Below are 15,345 nucleotides of genomic sequence, written 5' to 3'. Positions count from 1 at the left end.
ATATCGAAAATGACAGTTAACAAATCATCTCACTTTTAAAGTTTAACACAAAATTCAGGTTGCAGACCTTAACTTAGAAAATTTGTCTTCCAAACTGGGGTGTGTGTTTTTTTTTTTTTTTTTTTGTTTTTTTTTTAGTTTCCATGTAATTGTTGAAAAGAAAATAAGTTTCAACGGACATCAGGGCACAGACTGTTTCAGCACCTAGCCAAGTTCATCCTAAATTTTTAACCATATAGACAACGTTTTTAAAGGATTCCGACGCTGATCTAAAAGTTCACATCATCCCATCCTACCCCTTTCAAACTTGTGAATATTCTATCTTAAATAATTAAAGTCTAAAATCAGATGAAGATCAAACTTTGCTTCTTTTATGACTAGACAATTCGCTGCTAATTCAGTATTATGAATGTAATAAATTCTGTTGACCCTCCAATGACCTCATTCTGGATCGGTACACTTTTGAAGCCACGACTCTCCAGCATTTTTTCGTCAGTTCCTTGTCTCCTAACTACGGCTGACCAGAAGCAAACGTGCATACAAATACATTTAATCTGGGTTGAAGACGTCACTTGTAGATTATTTTACAGATAAGTAGGGTTTTCCTCTCCAAACGGGCACACAGATAGTAAAGTAAGGTCAGTTACTACCATGTACTATTTATTTCTAAAATAGTTGCGGTACTTATAAAACTGCTATTCTTAATCATAATACCTTTTTGAGAGACAATTTTGGAAAATTTGTACGCTCTTCGTTAATGTATTCGTCAGTTGGTTAGAACTTTTGTCAGTTGTGGAGGACAGTTTTTTTTTAACGCACTTCCATTAATGTTGAGAAGATTTCATTCCCTCGGTTATTCGTATGCTTGGTCGGTATTTGAGCTTAGAAAAATAGTGGTCATTTATTTTCTCTATACTAGTTGGTCAGCATACTCAGATGAAGTGTCAAAATCAAATGCAAAAAAGATTCCGAAATGGTCCGGTTTCAGACAAAATTATGTTACAATTCAATTCAAACTTCCTTGACAAAAAAGAAGAAAAAAATAGAAAATGACTAAAATTTCAGATAGGAAACTAAATGCAAAAGTTATAATGATTGATCAGAGCCTTATCTCGGTCGTTGACTTGTAAATGTCAATGACTTACAAATGATGACTAGAATTGTTGTCTTTCAGATGAAGCTTCTAGTGATTGTATGCTGTCTGGGCCTCGTGTAAGTCTAACCGTCGTAATAATAACATGGTGATGACGTTGTATTTATCTCATTAATCAGACACCCATGATGGATTTTCAATTTATCTTAATTAGGTTTGCTGACTCAGAGCCACAGAGAGAGTACGTTTTGTTTGAGAAAGTTGACGGTGATCTGAATGGCTGTCTTAACCAAAATGAAGTTGACCATATTTTCCTTGCTTTTGATGTGGATCGTGAGTTGCATATATTATCTTTATTATTGCATTGACATTATGATATTCTTACACATGTAAAGTCTGTATGCATATCTCGATCGTCCCTGTAATTACGATCGAGGTACTTTTAGTACACTTAGCTGAAAGAAAAGTCCTTATCTAAACTTGTCTATCTGTCTCTGTGGATATTTTTACATTTTGTATTTCATGTTTTCTCCAGCACCACTCTTCCACAATAAAGGGTCAGGATCTCTTCCCAAATTAGGGACAAATAAGTAAAATTAAAAATATGGTGCGTTTTCAATAAAAAATCTTAACTTGATCAGAAAGGTAAAAAATTACGTGAAAACATTCTTACGGTGTAGTTTCAAGTTTGCTTAGGGCTTTAGGGCTAACAGATCAAAAGTCTGCGATTTCTGAACGCAGTCTGCAAGCATCATGATTATAGTATAGGTTCAATGTTTCAACCATGGTGTGCGGGGTCATGTTGGTTCACAATACATGTACAAATGTAGCGTTGTAATGCTCTATCTAAAAGATTCAGTTTGTTAAAGGCTAGGTTAGGATTACAATAAAATCCCCAAGCTTTACACAAGGATATATCAGACGAAAATTATTCTCAATCATCAACAAAAGTAATACGCTTAGTCTAACATGAACTTGGCATTAATTCCAAATTTGGTAATCGTATTTATATTCCAACTGCCCTTTCAAAAGAGGACAATCTTCAAGATAATGCTTCAGTTTTAGACACATTTTAAAATACGTGTATGAAAGGTGAATATAACGAACAGTGACCAATCTCATGCCTCCTATAAGCAATGCAAAATACACGGACCCCTGGATATACCAGAGGTGGCATCAGGTGCCCAGGAGGAGTAAGCATCCCTTGTTGACCAGTCACACCCGCTGTGAGCCCTATATTTTGATCAGGTAAACGGAGTCAATGGAGTGGATGAATATGAGTTACCGTACCTATACTGGATTCCTAAACTTAAAAAAAATCTTACAAAGAGAGATACATTGCTGGAGCGAGTAAATGTTCTAACAAGCCCCTATCTTTGCTCCTCACGAAAATATTAACAACTTTGAAGGAGAAACTTTAAACGTACTGTGCCACAATAATGCCAGAAGTGGTGTAAATCAAATGTTGATTCTAAAAATTTCTGAAGAACTTTTAGTAATTTGAAATCGCAATATGTTTCTCAAATCAACAACATCAAAACGGACGACTTTTCAACACTTTACACGACCAATCCTCACGATAAATCAAAGACTAGACTTTTTGACATCATTGACAGTTGCTTCTTCAACAAAAACGGAAAAACGAAATATTCATATCTAGTGATCAGTCATCCAAAAAGATTACTTTGTTAAACACCACTCTGATTCCATGCACAAGTACTCTGAAGTTGAATAAAAAGTATGCTGGAGTTCCTCATTGACAATATCCTCGTAGTCTTTGGAAGTTCTAAGGGCACGAACTCTGCTCCTTTGTTAGCTGGTCTGTTTTTATATTCCTATGAAGCAGAATTTATTCAGAAATTTCCACGTGAGAAGAAAAAATATCTTGCTGTGGCCTTCAATTCGACATTAAGATTTATTGTCGACGTTTTATCTATTAACAATAATAATTTTCATTCATATGTCGATTGGATATATCCCTGTGAACTCGAGATAAAAGACACCACACAGTCCTTCACATCTGTTTTGTACTTAGATATTTTATTAAAAATAAATATTAAACAACTCAACTTTATGACACGGAATGATTTCAGCTTCTCCATCGTCAACTTCTCATATTTATGTAGCGGTATTCCATCATCACGTGCATATAGTATTTATGTTTCTCAACTGACTTGATACGCAAAAGCTTGTTCTGCGTATGATCAGTTCTCCGAATAAAAAAGAAGCTAAGTAATATTTTAGAATAGAATGCGAGCCCATAGTGGAGCTAAGTTGATCATTTGTGGAAAATGCGTAAAACCTTTAAATATTCTATATTTAAGCCCCAGCCACTTTACAGGTGAACTATATATGGGTATCTATTATCTACGATATCATAGCCCTTTGTCAAAATAGGCATGTGTCTCCTGAGAATAGACTAGTATATAATTCATATTAAAGTTGTTATATGCTAAACCCTATCATATTCACTTGAAAACTAATAAACTTAATTTTGAAAGGTAACAAACTTGGAGTATTTTTTAAACCGTTATTGTGCGAGTTTCATGCCCCCTGGAACGTGGAAAAGAGTATAGGCTTTGTGGAGGTGGGTATGTCGTTGTTAACCTTTTTCTACGTTGACTCCATCAAAAGCTTGTTCCATTTGCAGACAACCAGGAAGTGACGAGAATTGAGTTTGAAAACGACTGGATTAACGTGTACCAGTTAGGCAACGCTCGAGAGGCCAATCTGCTCTTCAACAAGGCGGACGTTAATGGAGACGGGCATCTCACCCACGCAGATATGCCACTTATCTACACCTACTTTGACATGAACAGTAGGTTCTAAAAGCCTAATTTATCATAACTTCTTGCCTGTCCCAGAAGATGCGGATTCCATCTAAAGCTTTCTCCGAAAGTAATAATTTCTGAGATGTAAATGTGTTCTATCCAAGTTTTCACAATTCAGCACAAATATGTTAAGCATTAAATGTGGAATCCGGATAGGGCCACGTAGTTCACTATCACACCATCGCATCATCGAGGTTTGGGTCGATGGCGCGATAATGCGATGACGATGGAGCGATGGTGCGATGACGATGACGCGATGGTGCGATAGCGCGATGACGATGGTATGATGGCGCGATAATGCGATAACGATGGTGCGATGGAGCGATACTGCGATGACGCGATGGTACGATGGCGATGATGCGATAACGCGATACCGTTATTGTGCCATCGCGCCATCGGTATCGCGTTATCGCATCATCGCCATCGTACCATCGCGTCATCGCAGTATCGCTCCATCGCACCATCGTTATCGCATTATCGCGCCATCTTACCATCGTCATCGCGCTATCGCACCATCGCGTCATCGTCATCGCTCCATCGTCATCGCATTATCGCGCCATCGCACCATCGACCCAAACCTCGATGGTGCGATGGTGCGATAGTGAACTACGTGGCCCTATCCGGATTCCATAATTAAAACAAAATAAAAAAATATTGATATCACAAGAAAAATTGCCTGTATCAGGCAAATGAATTTATTATACTATATTTACAGTGTAAGTGCAAACTCGTGCAAACATACATCTCAGCACCATATTCTTAATGTTGTAACACATGAAATTGTGCATCGATAATACATTGCACCATCATATTGTCGTTGTGTAACATTGGTCCCAGGAAGCCACCTGGTGTGAAAAATAAGCAGATTTCCAGGACCTGAGAATATGTGACTTGGTAATCGAGTTCCGGTGCCTATTTTGTAAAAATTACTTTATTTGTATTCAGTTAATTTAAAAGCTATAGTAGGTCACACACTGTAGCTTCAGAGTTCGAAGTCAAGGTCCAGTATTTTTCAAAGAGGAGAGGCAACCAGGGACAGTCCGAGTATTAAAGGCATGATCTCTTTATAGATGGTCCGGGAATTGCCTCGCCGGATTTTTAAAAAAATAAACTATATCAATGAATTCTGAGCTGTAATTTGCATACAATACATCATAATGCCTCAGACTAGAGAGAAAGAGTGACCTTTCCCTAAATCGACGGAACAGTGTAAAACTTAGCATATGTTCTTAAATGCAAGTATGAACTTTTAGAATCTCAATATATTATGCATTTCTGTTGTTCACCAGTGACCTTATTTGCTATATTTTATCAAAACTGTGCGTACTATTTGCCTAGGTGACGGTTGTGTGGACAGGAATGAGTTCCTCACTCAGTGGGGAGATCTGCAGCTAGCACCTGTCGATATTTCTATCATTGACGCCGGCGACACGACAACAGCACCTCCCTCTACTACAACGCATGCCAACCACGGACATCATGGACGCTGAAGTTCACTGTTACTATCACGTGACATAAAATGAATGTCAAGTATTGTTCAATACGTGTTGCTTTTTATGGCGATTTGATCAGGCCACTCGCTCATTCGCGAATATGGCAATGATCCGAAGGAGCAAAACTGCGCGGGAGATGTCGCGAAAATATTATGTTGCGAGGGTGAAGGAGCAAGAACGCGAAGACAACGGTATCGCTGTTTGTCTTCGCACCCTCGACCTTACAAATGCACTCTCGACCTTACAATTGCAATCTCCACCTAACAATTGCACTCTCGACCTTACAATTGCACTCTCCATCTTACAATTGCACTCTCCACCTAACAATTGCACTCTCCACCTTACAATTGCATTCTCCATCTTACAATTGCACTCTCCATCTTACAATTGCACTCTCCACCTTGCAATTGCACTCTCCACCTTACAATTGCACTCTCCACCTTATAAGTTTGCTATATCGCGCCATAGCACTCGTACTTTTACCCCTTTGTCTTTACTTCTACGCAATCGGTATTAGTCAGTACGCATGCGTGAAATGAGAAAAAAAATGGAGTCTGATGATTACTATAACCATACATATTCAATGTATCTATACATTTGTATACGGGTCTGCAAATCTCTAGTTTCAAATTCATTTCTTTTAAAATAATAAACCTATCACAACATGCACAAACCCAATGCATTGCCATATGTACATGTACAATGGATATATGGCAAGTACATTAAATCATGCAAACAGCTATGAATTTCATTCCAAAATTGTTTTGGATAGATGAACGAATTTGATCATCAAGTAATCCCTCTTAGGGATGCGTATATCGAAACTTCCTCGCGCTAGGAAGCGAAGGGGTGAAAATACGAGGATGAAGGCGCGAGAAAGCCGAACTTCAATGGCGAGCGTACTTATGAACATTTCTTAAGATGCGCAATGTCTCTTAGAAAGTGTGACTAAGGACAAATCTTAAGCCTATCCTAAGACCTTCTTGAAATCGTCTTAACAATACATTACATCAAGATATCCTGAGAGACATCTGCAATGTGGAAATTTAATCGTTTCATTTTTGTAAAAGTTTTACGTCAATTACTATATACAATAAATATGCACGTTTTGTGTCTAATAAAGTTTGGAATTATCCCGCAGTTGCAAACCTGAATAGGAATTTGTAAGAAAGAAAAAGAAATAGTATAAGGTATATTCATTGTTGGAGAACACAATAAATACAATGACGACAATGCGTGTGTCAGCGGCTGTAAACAACAGCACATGGTTGAATTCGAGGGAGCTTGGATATTCATGTTTATTTTACCTTTCACGATCTTTAGGACAGTCTACTAAGACAAACTGCAAACACGTTAACCCAGTTATCGTGTATGATAATCACAGACAAAAACAATATAGAAACGAATTACAGCCCAGTGAAACTATATTGCAAGTTTGGTATAATTTAAACGCAATAGAAACTATGACAAACTCACGAGTCTTTCAATTATTTTGAAACCCCCCAATATTCACGTTGATACCTTTATTTTCAAATACTAACACGTAACTTTTACGAAGGTGTGTCTACATGCTCCAACGTGCAATAGTCAGAGCTCGAAAAAACTAAACGGGGAGTGACATTCAAAATTGAGAAGTACTTTTTTCACTGCTGAGTTTAAACCGATATACCCTATTTCAACATGTCCTCGAATGATTTATGGATTATATAGCTGACAGTACGATTTGATACAATGTTACGTTATCTGTAACCAAACATTAAAAATAATCACTTATAGTTTTCATATTATACCTAGAATGGGTTTTTTGTTTTTGTTTTTTTTTTTACTAAAAAGGCATTATTCTCAAATATAAGTTAATTGTTTTAAATTGGAGACGTTTATATGTGTCAACATTCGATACAAATGTGACAAACACAATTTTTCTATCAGATTCTGTGCTTTCAATTGGTAGCATTCGTTCTTACCTTCTCATTCGTTCTTACCTTGTTGGGCTCTCTGTTTTCTGTTGCCCTTGCTTTAATGTCATGTAGAAGGGTACATTTAATGTCTTTTTAAAAGTTGATCGATGTAAATTCTTTTTTTTTAATAAAAAAAAATTCAGACTATTAACTAGTTTAGCCTATTAGTGTTAATTATCTGTGGAAGAAATACCAGGAAAAGAAGCATATACTTTCACTTTCAATGCAGAAAAAATCGAACAAAATTCTTAAAAATCGACAAATTGTTTTGATAAGACTCGTTTTATAAAAATGTATTTAGGAGTTCAAGGTAAACGAAACGCTATCGATGAAGAGTACTTGCATTTTTAAGATAATAGTTCTCTTTTGATCTTGTGCTGATTGATCCAAGTTGGAAATGCCATTGCATTCATTATAACATTAGCAATACATTTTCTCAAGTCTTTGAAAAAAATATGAGATTTTTCATGCATTTTTTATGTAATACACCGGAAAATTCAAATTAAGTCAATACATGTTAGACACCATTAATTGCATGGTAATCATCGAACAACAGTTAACGACTACACTCTTCAAAATTACGATCTTTATTGCAGAAGTTAGTTGTAGCAAATTTTTTTCCGTGGGTGGCAATAGGGGTATCTTTGACAGCAATCACTGGAGGACTGACAATTGTAACCATACCAACAGTCGTAACAGACCTTCACGTGAGGATCACACACGTTATATCGTCTGCAACAGTCAGAGGAAGTGGAGCAACGCTTCCGGTAGCATTTAGAGTCCGGAAGTTGTTCCCAGGGACGCCTGTAACTAGAAACCCTAAAAGACGAAAAATATTATTTATCATACTTTAAAAATCGAAACTTTAGGCTTTTAAAATATTTTCGCTCACTTTTGCGGAAATGAGTCTAATGTAAGAAAAAAAATTACATCAATAAGCAAACTCTATCGGATCTTACACCATTTTCACACTGAAGTGCAATGACCTGCGTTGAAACTAATGATATTGATCTAATGACCATTAATTGGTTATGACAGAGCGCAGCAAAAATTGATAATAGCCTTATTCAAAAGCATCATTTCAATACAGTGCATCAGTAATATGAGTTTCATTACTTTTAACGAGCTCATAACCTAAATCATGGGCTAATTATTGAAACAATATGCATTAAACGCCAATAAATTGATGAACATGCATTAGCTGAAGACAACAATGCCATCAAAACAAATACTATGCACTATATCTCCCATGAATTATATTAGCGTTTTGTATTCTATCCTGTAACTGATGAACTTAATACCATACCTTTCCAGGACACGAGTTATAATGACAATAAATCAAATTCTAGGAAACTTTATATGATTTTTGCAATAAATACTTGGGGAACACGTTCAGTTTAGCTACTCTACAAGTATGAAGGCATGCCAGACGGGGTGTACATTGACCTGGTAATTTAAAATCCCGGACAAATTACTAACAAGGGTTTTGAAGATAATGACATTTCTCTTTTCACAGATAATCGTAAACAGAATTGACCAAAATTACTTGTTCCAGTACTACAACAAAATTTTGTTCCTTCAAGGTTTGAAAATATGCATAGCAGATCTGAAATTTACATGTTTTGTATTATGAACAAACCTTTGTCTATTTCCGGAATAGCGATAGGTTTGGCGAGGTCTACCACGTGACCCATAACCGTACGACATCATGGCATACCTGAAAATAGCATGTTCCATTTGAATAGTTCGTGGCACTTGCTTTGGACTGCTGTCGAATACATGTATCATAGTGTATGCACACAGCAAATAGAATCCAATATTTTATCTACCGTCTCTCCATATTATATATGTAGATGTTTTAAAGCACAATGCAAGTTTGGGAATAGTGCGCTCCTTGTGGAATTGCACTTAAATTTCGATTGATATTTTTTTCCAGTATGACCCTTAGTTTTATCAACATAATTAATTTACTAAAAATGACAATTGGAAGTAGCATCCTGAATATCGTTAGATTTTTGAAAATATCGTTTTGGTATAAAATCGATTTTCAGACGTTAATGTAATGTAATCCAAGGACATGTTTTAAAGTCTGGGAAAGAGGTGCATTGAATTTAACACAAAAATTTAATGTAAAACTGAAAAAAAATCTTCAGTAACTTTGTTTTAGATTTATGACAAATTGATAGTCAGACAATCACTGTTTTCATTATATGATACAGTGTTTTACTTTTCTACATGTATCTGCATGTAAATCAAATAAAGGCCTTTGTCCTCGACATACTATGGGCCTATAGGGGGCCCCAGAGCCCTTGCCTCTGAGGATTGGTCCACCCCCATCCCCTACACTGAAACTCTGCATCCGCCCTTGAAGGTAACACTACATATGATATAAGATATAAACCCATTTCGGAAATCATTCAAGAACTCTCCAGATCTAGGAGGTGAAAAAATAAATTAAGAGAAAATGTCAAAAACGTTGCGTATGTCCTTAAAATTGTTTAACATTTTTCTTATTTGAAGTGACAATGAACCATGAAATCATTTGTTTCTACATAATTTCGCCATCATTTCATAAGAAAATTATCATAATGCCGCAGACATCCATGTATTATAGAAACAGTGGATGGTAAATCAGTATTCTTGAAAACAAACCGTGGGGATCCGGGTTAGAATACACATGTAAGTCCTCAGTGTCCCTTGCTTGTCGTAAGAGGTGACTAAATGGGGCGGTCCTTCGGATGAGACCGCAACAACCGAGGTCCCGTATCACAGCAGGTGTGGCACGATAAAGATCCCTCCCTGCTCAAAGTCCGTAAGCGCCTAGCATAGCCCTAAATTTTGAAGCCCTTCACCGGCAATGGTGACGTCTCCATATGAGTGAAATATTCTCGAGAGGGATATTAAACATTATTCAATCAATCGAAAAAAAAAATGCATCCACCTAATGATAATTATATGTATCATATGATTGAATTACTCCTAGTTTTTTTTATTGGATGAGATCCTAGAAGTTAGACAAAAGAACGTTATATTCACCTTCATGTACCTTCGAGTTGAATATAACATTTAATTTTCCCAAAATCAGACCAAAAATAAATTGTGAATTTCCAGATTGATACGATTGGTAATTTGGTCGCCTAATAAAATCACATTCTACTAGGTCTTACAATCTAGCTGCAAACAAAGATGGCTTTGGAGCTGGTTTAATGTTTTAAATTATTCAATCATATAATAAAACAATCATTGCCATTTTGTTTTCAAGTAGCTAATGAATCGTATTAACCTTGAAATGTCAAATAAGTGTATAGTGTTAAGTATAATATACCTTTTGTCTGGTAAGAGGTCTGTGTCTATTTCATCTTCATTTTCTGAAGAAGAGACAAAGCATATCAACAATATAACCAAGTAATACACCAATCAATGAAACCACTATCGTGATATTTTTCTTACTTAAAGATGACGTTGACGATGAAGTTTCTAGAATCACGATGATGGTTAAGGCAAAGATAGCAAGATGAGACCAACACATTCTCTTGGGTAGGTTGAGTCGACTCATTTTCATCATCTCTCCCTGATAAAAAAAAAAAAAGAGTAAAATTCTGTTAATCACAGATACGTTCAAGAATTACAAGAATGAAATAAATCAATGTGGATCTTCCAGACAGATTTCTGTGCTCTTTCATAATTTATTTGATTCAAATTTGATATAGTCCGTCAAAATATCGTGAAAAGCAAACCAGGTGCGGGCGGAGAATGCGTCACGGAAATGGACTGACCTTTTAGGGCCGTCGCTTACTGAAAGTACTAGATGAAACTAATATAGTAATCTGTTTTCGAAATATCGTCCTCTATCACGTTATCTGTCAGAGAAATCCCATTAGGTACAATCATACTTCGCCACTTTTCGTGAAATAAGCTATATATAATTAATCAAAGAGAGCTGTGAAAAGATTGCTTCTTCAATGTTATTGATTCCACTGGTATTGGAGGCTACTGTACTGTCTGTATATACAGGATATTTTTTTGTGGTGCACACATTACAAAGATGTCATGTTTATACCTTTGTAGTGTAGGTTACATCAATCTGTAGTATGTAGTATCTGTTCAACATTGTATAAAAACCTGTGCTCGGATTTCATTCAAAATATTTGATGCCTGGTAACGGTATGAGAGAGGGAGAGAATGTTTGCTATTTTCTTTTTTTTGGAGGTGGGGGTGATGGTGGTCTTGTTGTAGTCAAAGAGAGAGTCTTAACAGAAATATGAGGTGACTTTGTTACAGACTAAGAGAGGGTCTCTTGCTATTTTATCAGAATCCAAGGTCACATTTTTGCAAGTATAAAGATTTTGAATTTTATGTTTACACTTTACATACAACAGTAATAGAAGGGAAGGAAAATATCTGTTGCAAACGTTTTCCAGATTATACGGGTCTTTAACGTTACTTGGTGTCAAATGCCAAACATGGAGCAAACAAGTTTCCTCTGTCAAGTTACAACCTTGCACTACACAATGTTCCGCATTGTGAAATAAATGGGGGTCAGAAAACTACTTTTGTCTATTCTATCATGCCATTTATTGAGCTACGCAAGCTCAGAGCAAATTTATTGAAAACTTGACAGTCACTTAGCAAATAAAAGAATCCGGCGGAAATAATCTGTAGCTCTGTGATGGAGGTATTGATATACTGCTCTTATTGATAATCAGGAGTGTCGTTACTTATAATCAGGTTTTCGTTCTCGATATCATTAATGGGGAGACATCACACAGGTCTGGAACTTCAAGAACTTTTGTGTTGAATGCTTGGTTTTCCTTCAGGACAAAAATGAGCAAAACTGATCCCCTTTTCTGTACTTTTTGATCGATTTTCTCTCCCCGAATCAAATGGAGTAATTACTTTTTCCAGTCAGCCAATCCAGTGGTATATGCCCGGCTGGCATTTTCTTTTCAAAAAATCCAGTGAAGATCCTTGCTTTTGCGAGACAAATATTTCTAATCAGAATAAAGAAAGAAACGACATATGAAGTGAAAACGTTTCCTAACAAATTATGATAAGAATGGTGCACCATCCAATTAGTTTTAACTTCAATTTTCCCTCTCCATGATTAAGAACCCCTATTGAATGCAATGTCATACAGGTCAAAAGATTTAGCTTTTCTCCCCTTCCTCTCCCACCAAATGCTCAACTCGGATAGGGACACATCCCCCCAAACGGACACTGTGTTACCATTATGACGTCATAAATCATCACAAGTTGATGTTCCACGGGTTTCAATAGTATCGTTTAAAGTCAGCATTTCGCAAATTCTATGGTTGTTATAATAATTTAGTTTGCCAATACAACCTATCATTGTGTCAAATGCTGTCTTGTGTGTTTCATACCGATTGTATGGCCGTTCTTTGTACATTAATTTTGACTGCGGATTACTCCGTTTACCTTATCGAGACATAGGGCTCACGACGGGTGTGACCGGTCGAAAGGGGATGCTTACTCCTACTATATACTTGATCCCACCTCTGGTATATCAAGGGGTCCGTGTTTGCCCAACTTTTTATTTTATAATCCTTTTTAGAGTTATGAGATTGATCACTGTTCGTTATCTTCACCTTTTATAGGAGTTATGCGATTGATCACTGTTCGTTATCTTCACCTTTCCTTATAGGAGTCATGGGATTGATCACTGTTCGTTATCTGAACATTTTATAGGAGTTATGAGATTGATCACTGTTCGTTATCTTCACCTTTCCTTATAGGAGTCATGGGATTGATCACTGTTCGTTATCTGAACATTTTATAGGAGTTATGAGATTGATCACTGTTCGTTATCTTCACCTTTCCTTATAGGAGTCATGCGATTGATCACTGTTCGTTATCTTCACCTTTCCTTATAGGAGTTACGAGATTGATCACTGTTCGTTATCTTCACCTTTCATATTATATTTCCATTCCTTGTTACAGTGTAATTAATGAAGTAATCAATCAAATGGGATAAAAACATTGGTTTTCATGATTTTACTGTTTCCACCTCAACACTGCGATTTCACTATACTTTAGAAGAACCGAATACAAAGAACACAATGAACATCGTTGAAGAGAGAGAGATAGAAGACGTTTATTTTTGTTCATTTGATGGCGAGTGAACACGGAATCGTTCAACGTGTGTCAATAGGCTTTCTTCGCAGTGCCATGCCCATTCCAAAGCTGAACGTGGAAAAGAGGGTTATTTAAACACCCTTCAAAAAGCATCAGCGTGAGATAGCAAACCTACATCTATTATTCAACTGCCATTAAGGTTTAGCTGCTTAAATATTGACAGAGCTTTCAAGCTTTTAATCACCACGCTGGGTTCTAATTGCTCAGAGATGTATCGTCAGGTTATGTGGGGATGTTCATCCATTGTTTATATCCAAAACTTATTTATAGATGAAATCTGTCAGATATTGATGAAAAAAGTATTGTACTGAAGCGCTGCGGGTAATGTCGTATTGTTTGGCGAGATTTGATACTTTTTTTACTGTTTCTGTCTCTGAATTGATGAGTTGTTTACCTAATAATTCCTGGTCCATCAATTATGGAACACAGTATAGATTGCATTACTGGTACTGAATATCAAATTAATATTCCAACTATACCGTGACAGAGACCCAAAAACTGTCATCATCGAAGCGGGAACATTTCCTGACTAAACACGTCGATATCTATTAATTGTGACAGTTACAATTTCATACAAATTAATGAACATTGTCTGTGTCAGCGCGTAAAAAACGGTATATAACAGTGTTCTTTATCCATCATCAATGTAATAAATTGAAGTCGGTTTTATATATTGCAAAAGCCTGCCCGTTAGAAGTGACATGAAATTCAAAGGCGTTAATCCGCATTTGTTGCAACTCTGTAAAATGGCCCTTAACGTAAATTCTTCACGTTTGGGTGAGATGAACTGGAATATAAAAATACTATCACCCATATATATATATATATATATATATATATATATATAGATATATATATATATATCTTTATCCGTAAAAGACAGCTATGCTTTATAACATTAGCGAATGCTTGTATATTTACACAGTGTGAAAATAAATTAAAAATCCATTCCACTGGGAAATCAAACGTTGCCGATGGTCTCCCTCTATATCAACATTAAAAGAAGAACTTGTTTGCTGTTGGTTACCAATAAGTTGGCATCTTGTTTTGCAAGGTCAGATGCATGCTGAACTGTTTTAGATACTGTATTTTTCATTTCAAAGCTACCATCTTATTTTAGATAAAAAGAGGAAGATTCACTAACATTTTGATGTGCCCTAATTCTGACCATAACCACATAACTATTGGAAGTATTCAGTTTTTGTTATATAGGTAGGATGTATAATTTTCTGTGGGGTTTGCAATACGAATTGAAATGTTTGTTTGGAATCATGAAATACAAAGTCTCAAATACCGGTATTTCCCGCTATTTTCTCTCAAATTATTATTCTATGATGTTTGGCTTCAAAAGATATGGATCGCACCTGTCAACAACGATTTAACTAAGTGTCGCATTGGTTGGTTTTTTTTATTATATTGAATATGTGGGCCATGATTTAAGAAAAAAATGTATGAAAAGTTTACTTTTGGTTAGAAATTTCGATGGAAATTTAAAATGTCACGAAGTTTGTGATGCCACATTCGAAAACAGGAAACACTCTCCAATTTTTCTGTTGGGATCATCTCAATGCCAACCATCTAGCGTTTTGCTAATGACGCTTACCTGATAGAAGGAATGAAAACGTGCGATTTATATAATCACAAATCTTAAGACAGAACGTCCCTTGCATGATGAGATGCCCCGCCGAAAAGTCAGATAGACCAAAATGATCCTTACTCTGTAATATTCTATTTGAAATGAGAATAGGTCAGTTTTTAATAGAAATGGGAAATAATTTGTCGTCGAAACATCGTAATACTCCATATAACGTTTCAAA

At 36.1% G+C, this 15,345-nt stretch overlaps 2 protein-coding genes across 4 annotated transcripts in view; one reads left to right on the top strand and one right to left on the bottom strand.

Annotated features, from left to right (window-relative positions):
- Positions 1 to 532: 532 nt before the first annotated feature.
- Positions 533 to 15,345, top strand: part of LOC125679631 (uncharacterized) — a 22,644-nt gene continuing 7,831 nt past the window's right edge. The window contains exons 1-5 of the mRNA XM_048919011.2: positions 533 to 638; positions 1,175 to 1,212; positions 1,308 to 1,426; positions 3,744 to 3,911; positions 5,263 to 5,409. Of these exons, the coding sequence (XP_048774968.2) occupies positions 1,175 to 1,212; positions 1,308 to 1,426; positions 3,744 to 3,911; positions 5,263 to 5,409 (472 nt within the window). The 5' untranslated portion in view covers positions 533 to 638. The remainder of the gene's footprint in view (positions 639 to 1,174; positions 1,213 to 1,307; positions 1,427 to 3,743; positions 3,912 to 5,262; positions 5,410 to 15,345) is intronic.
- LOC125679630 (uncharacterized) overlaps positions 7,947 to 15,345 on the bottom strand; it is a 25,985-nt gene continuing 18,586 nt past the window's right edge. For 2 of the 3 annotated variants that reach the window (XM_056157210.1, XM_048919006.2), the window contains exons 4-7: positions 10,826 to 10,946; positions 10,701 to 10,743; positions 9,015 to 9,092; positions 7,947 to 8,194 (exon numbers count right to left, since the gene is read on the bottom strand). In XM_056157210.1, coding sequence (XP_056013185.1) covers positions 7,975 to 8,194; positions 9,015 to 9,092; positions 10,701 to 10,743; positions 10,826 to 10,940 — 456 coding nt within the window. In that variant the 5' untranslated portion in view covers positions 10,941 to 10,946 and the 3' untranslated portion in view covers positions 7,947 to 7,974. Of the gene's footprint in view, positions 8,195 to 9,014; positions 9,093 to 10,700; positions 10,744 to 10,825; positions 10,947 to 12,271; positions 12,291 to 15,345 lie in introns of those variants that run through there. The other variant, XM_056157208.1, reaches the window with a different exon arrangement.

Source organism: Ostrea edulis, chromosome 2, assembly GCF_947568905.1.
Source record: "Ostrea edulis chromosome 2, xbOstEdul1.1, whole genome shotgun sequence".
Lineage (NCBI taxonomy): Eukaryota > Metazoa > Mollusca > Bivalvia > Ostreida > Ostreidae > Ostrea > Ostrea edulis.
The sequence above is the reverse complement of the archived record's forward strand: the minus strand, read 5'-3'. Positions and strand labels throughout refer to the sequence as shown.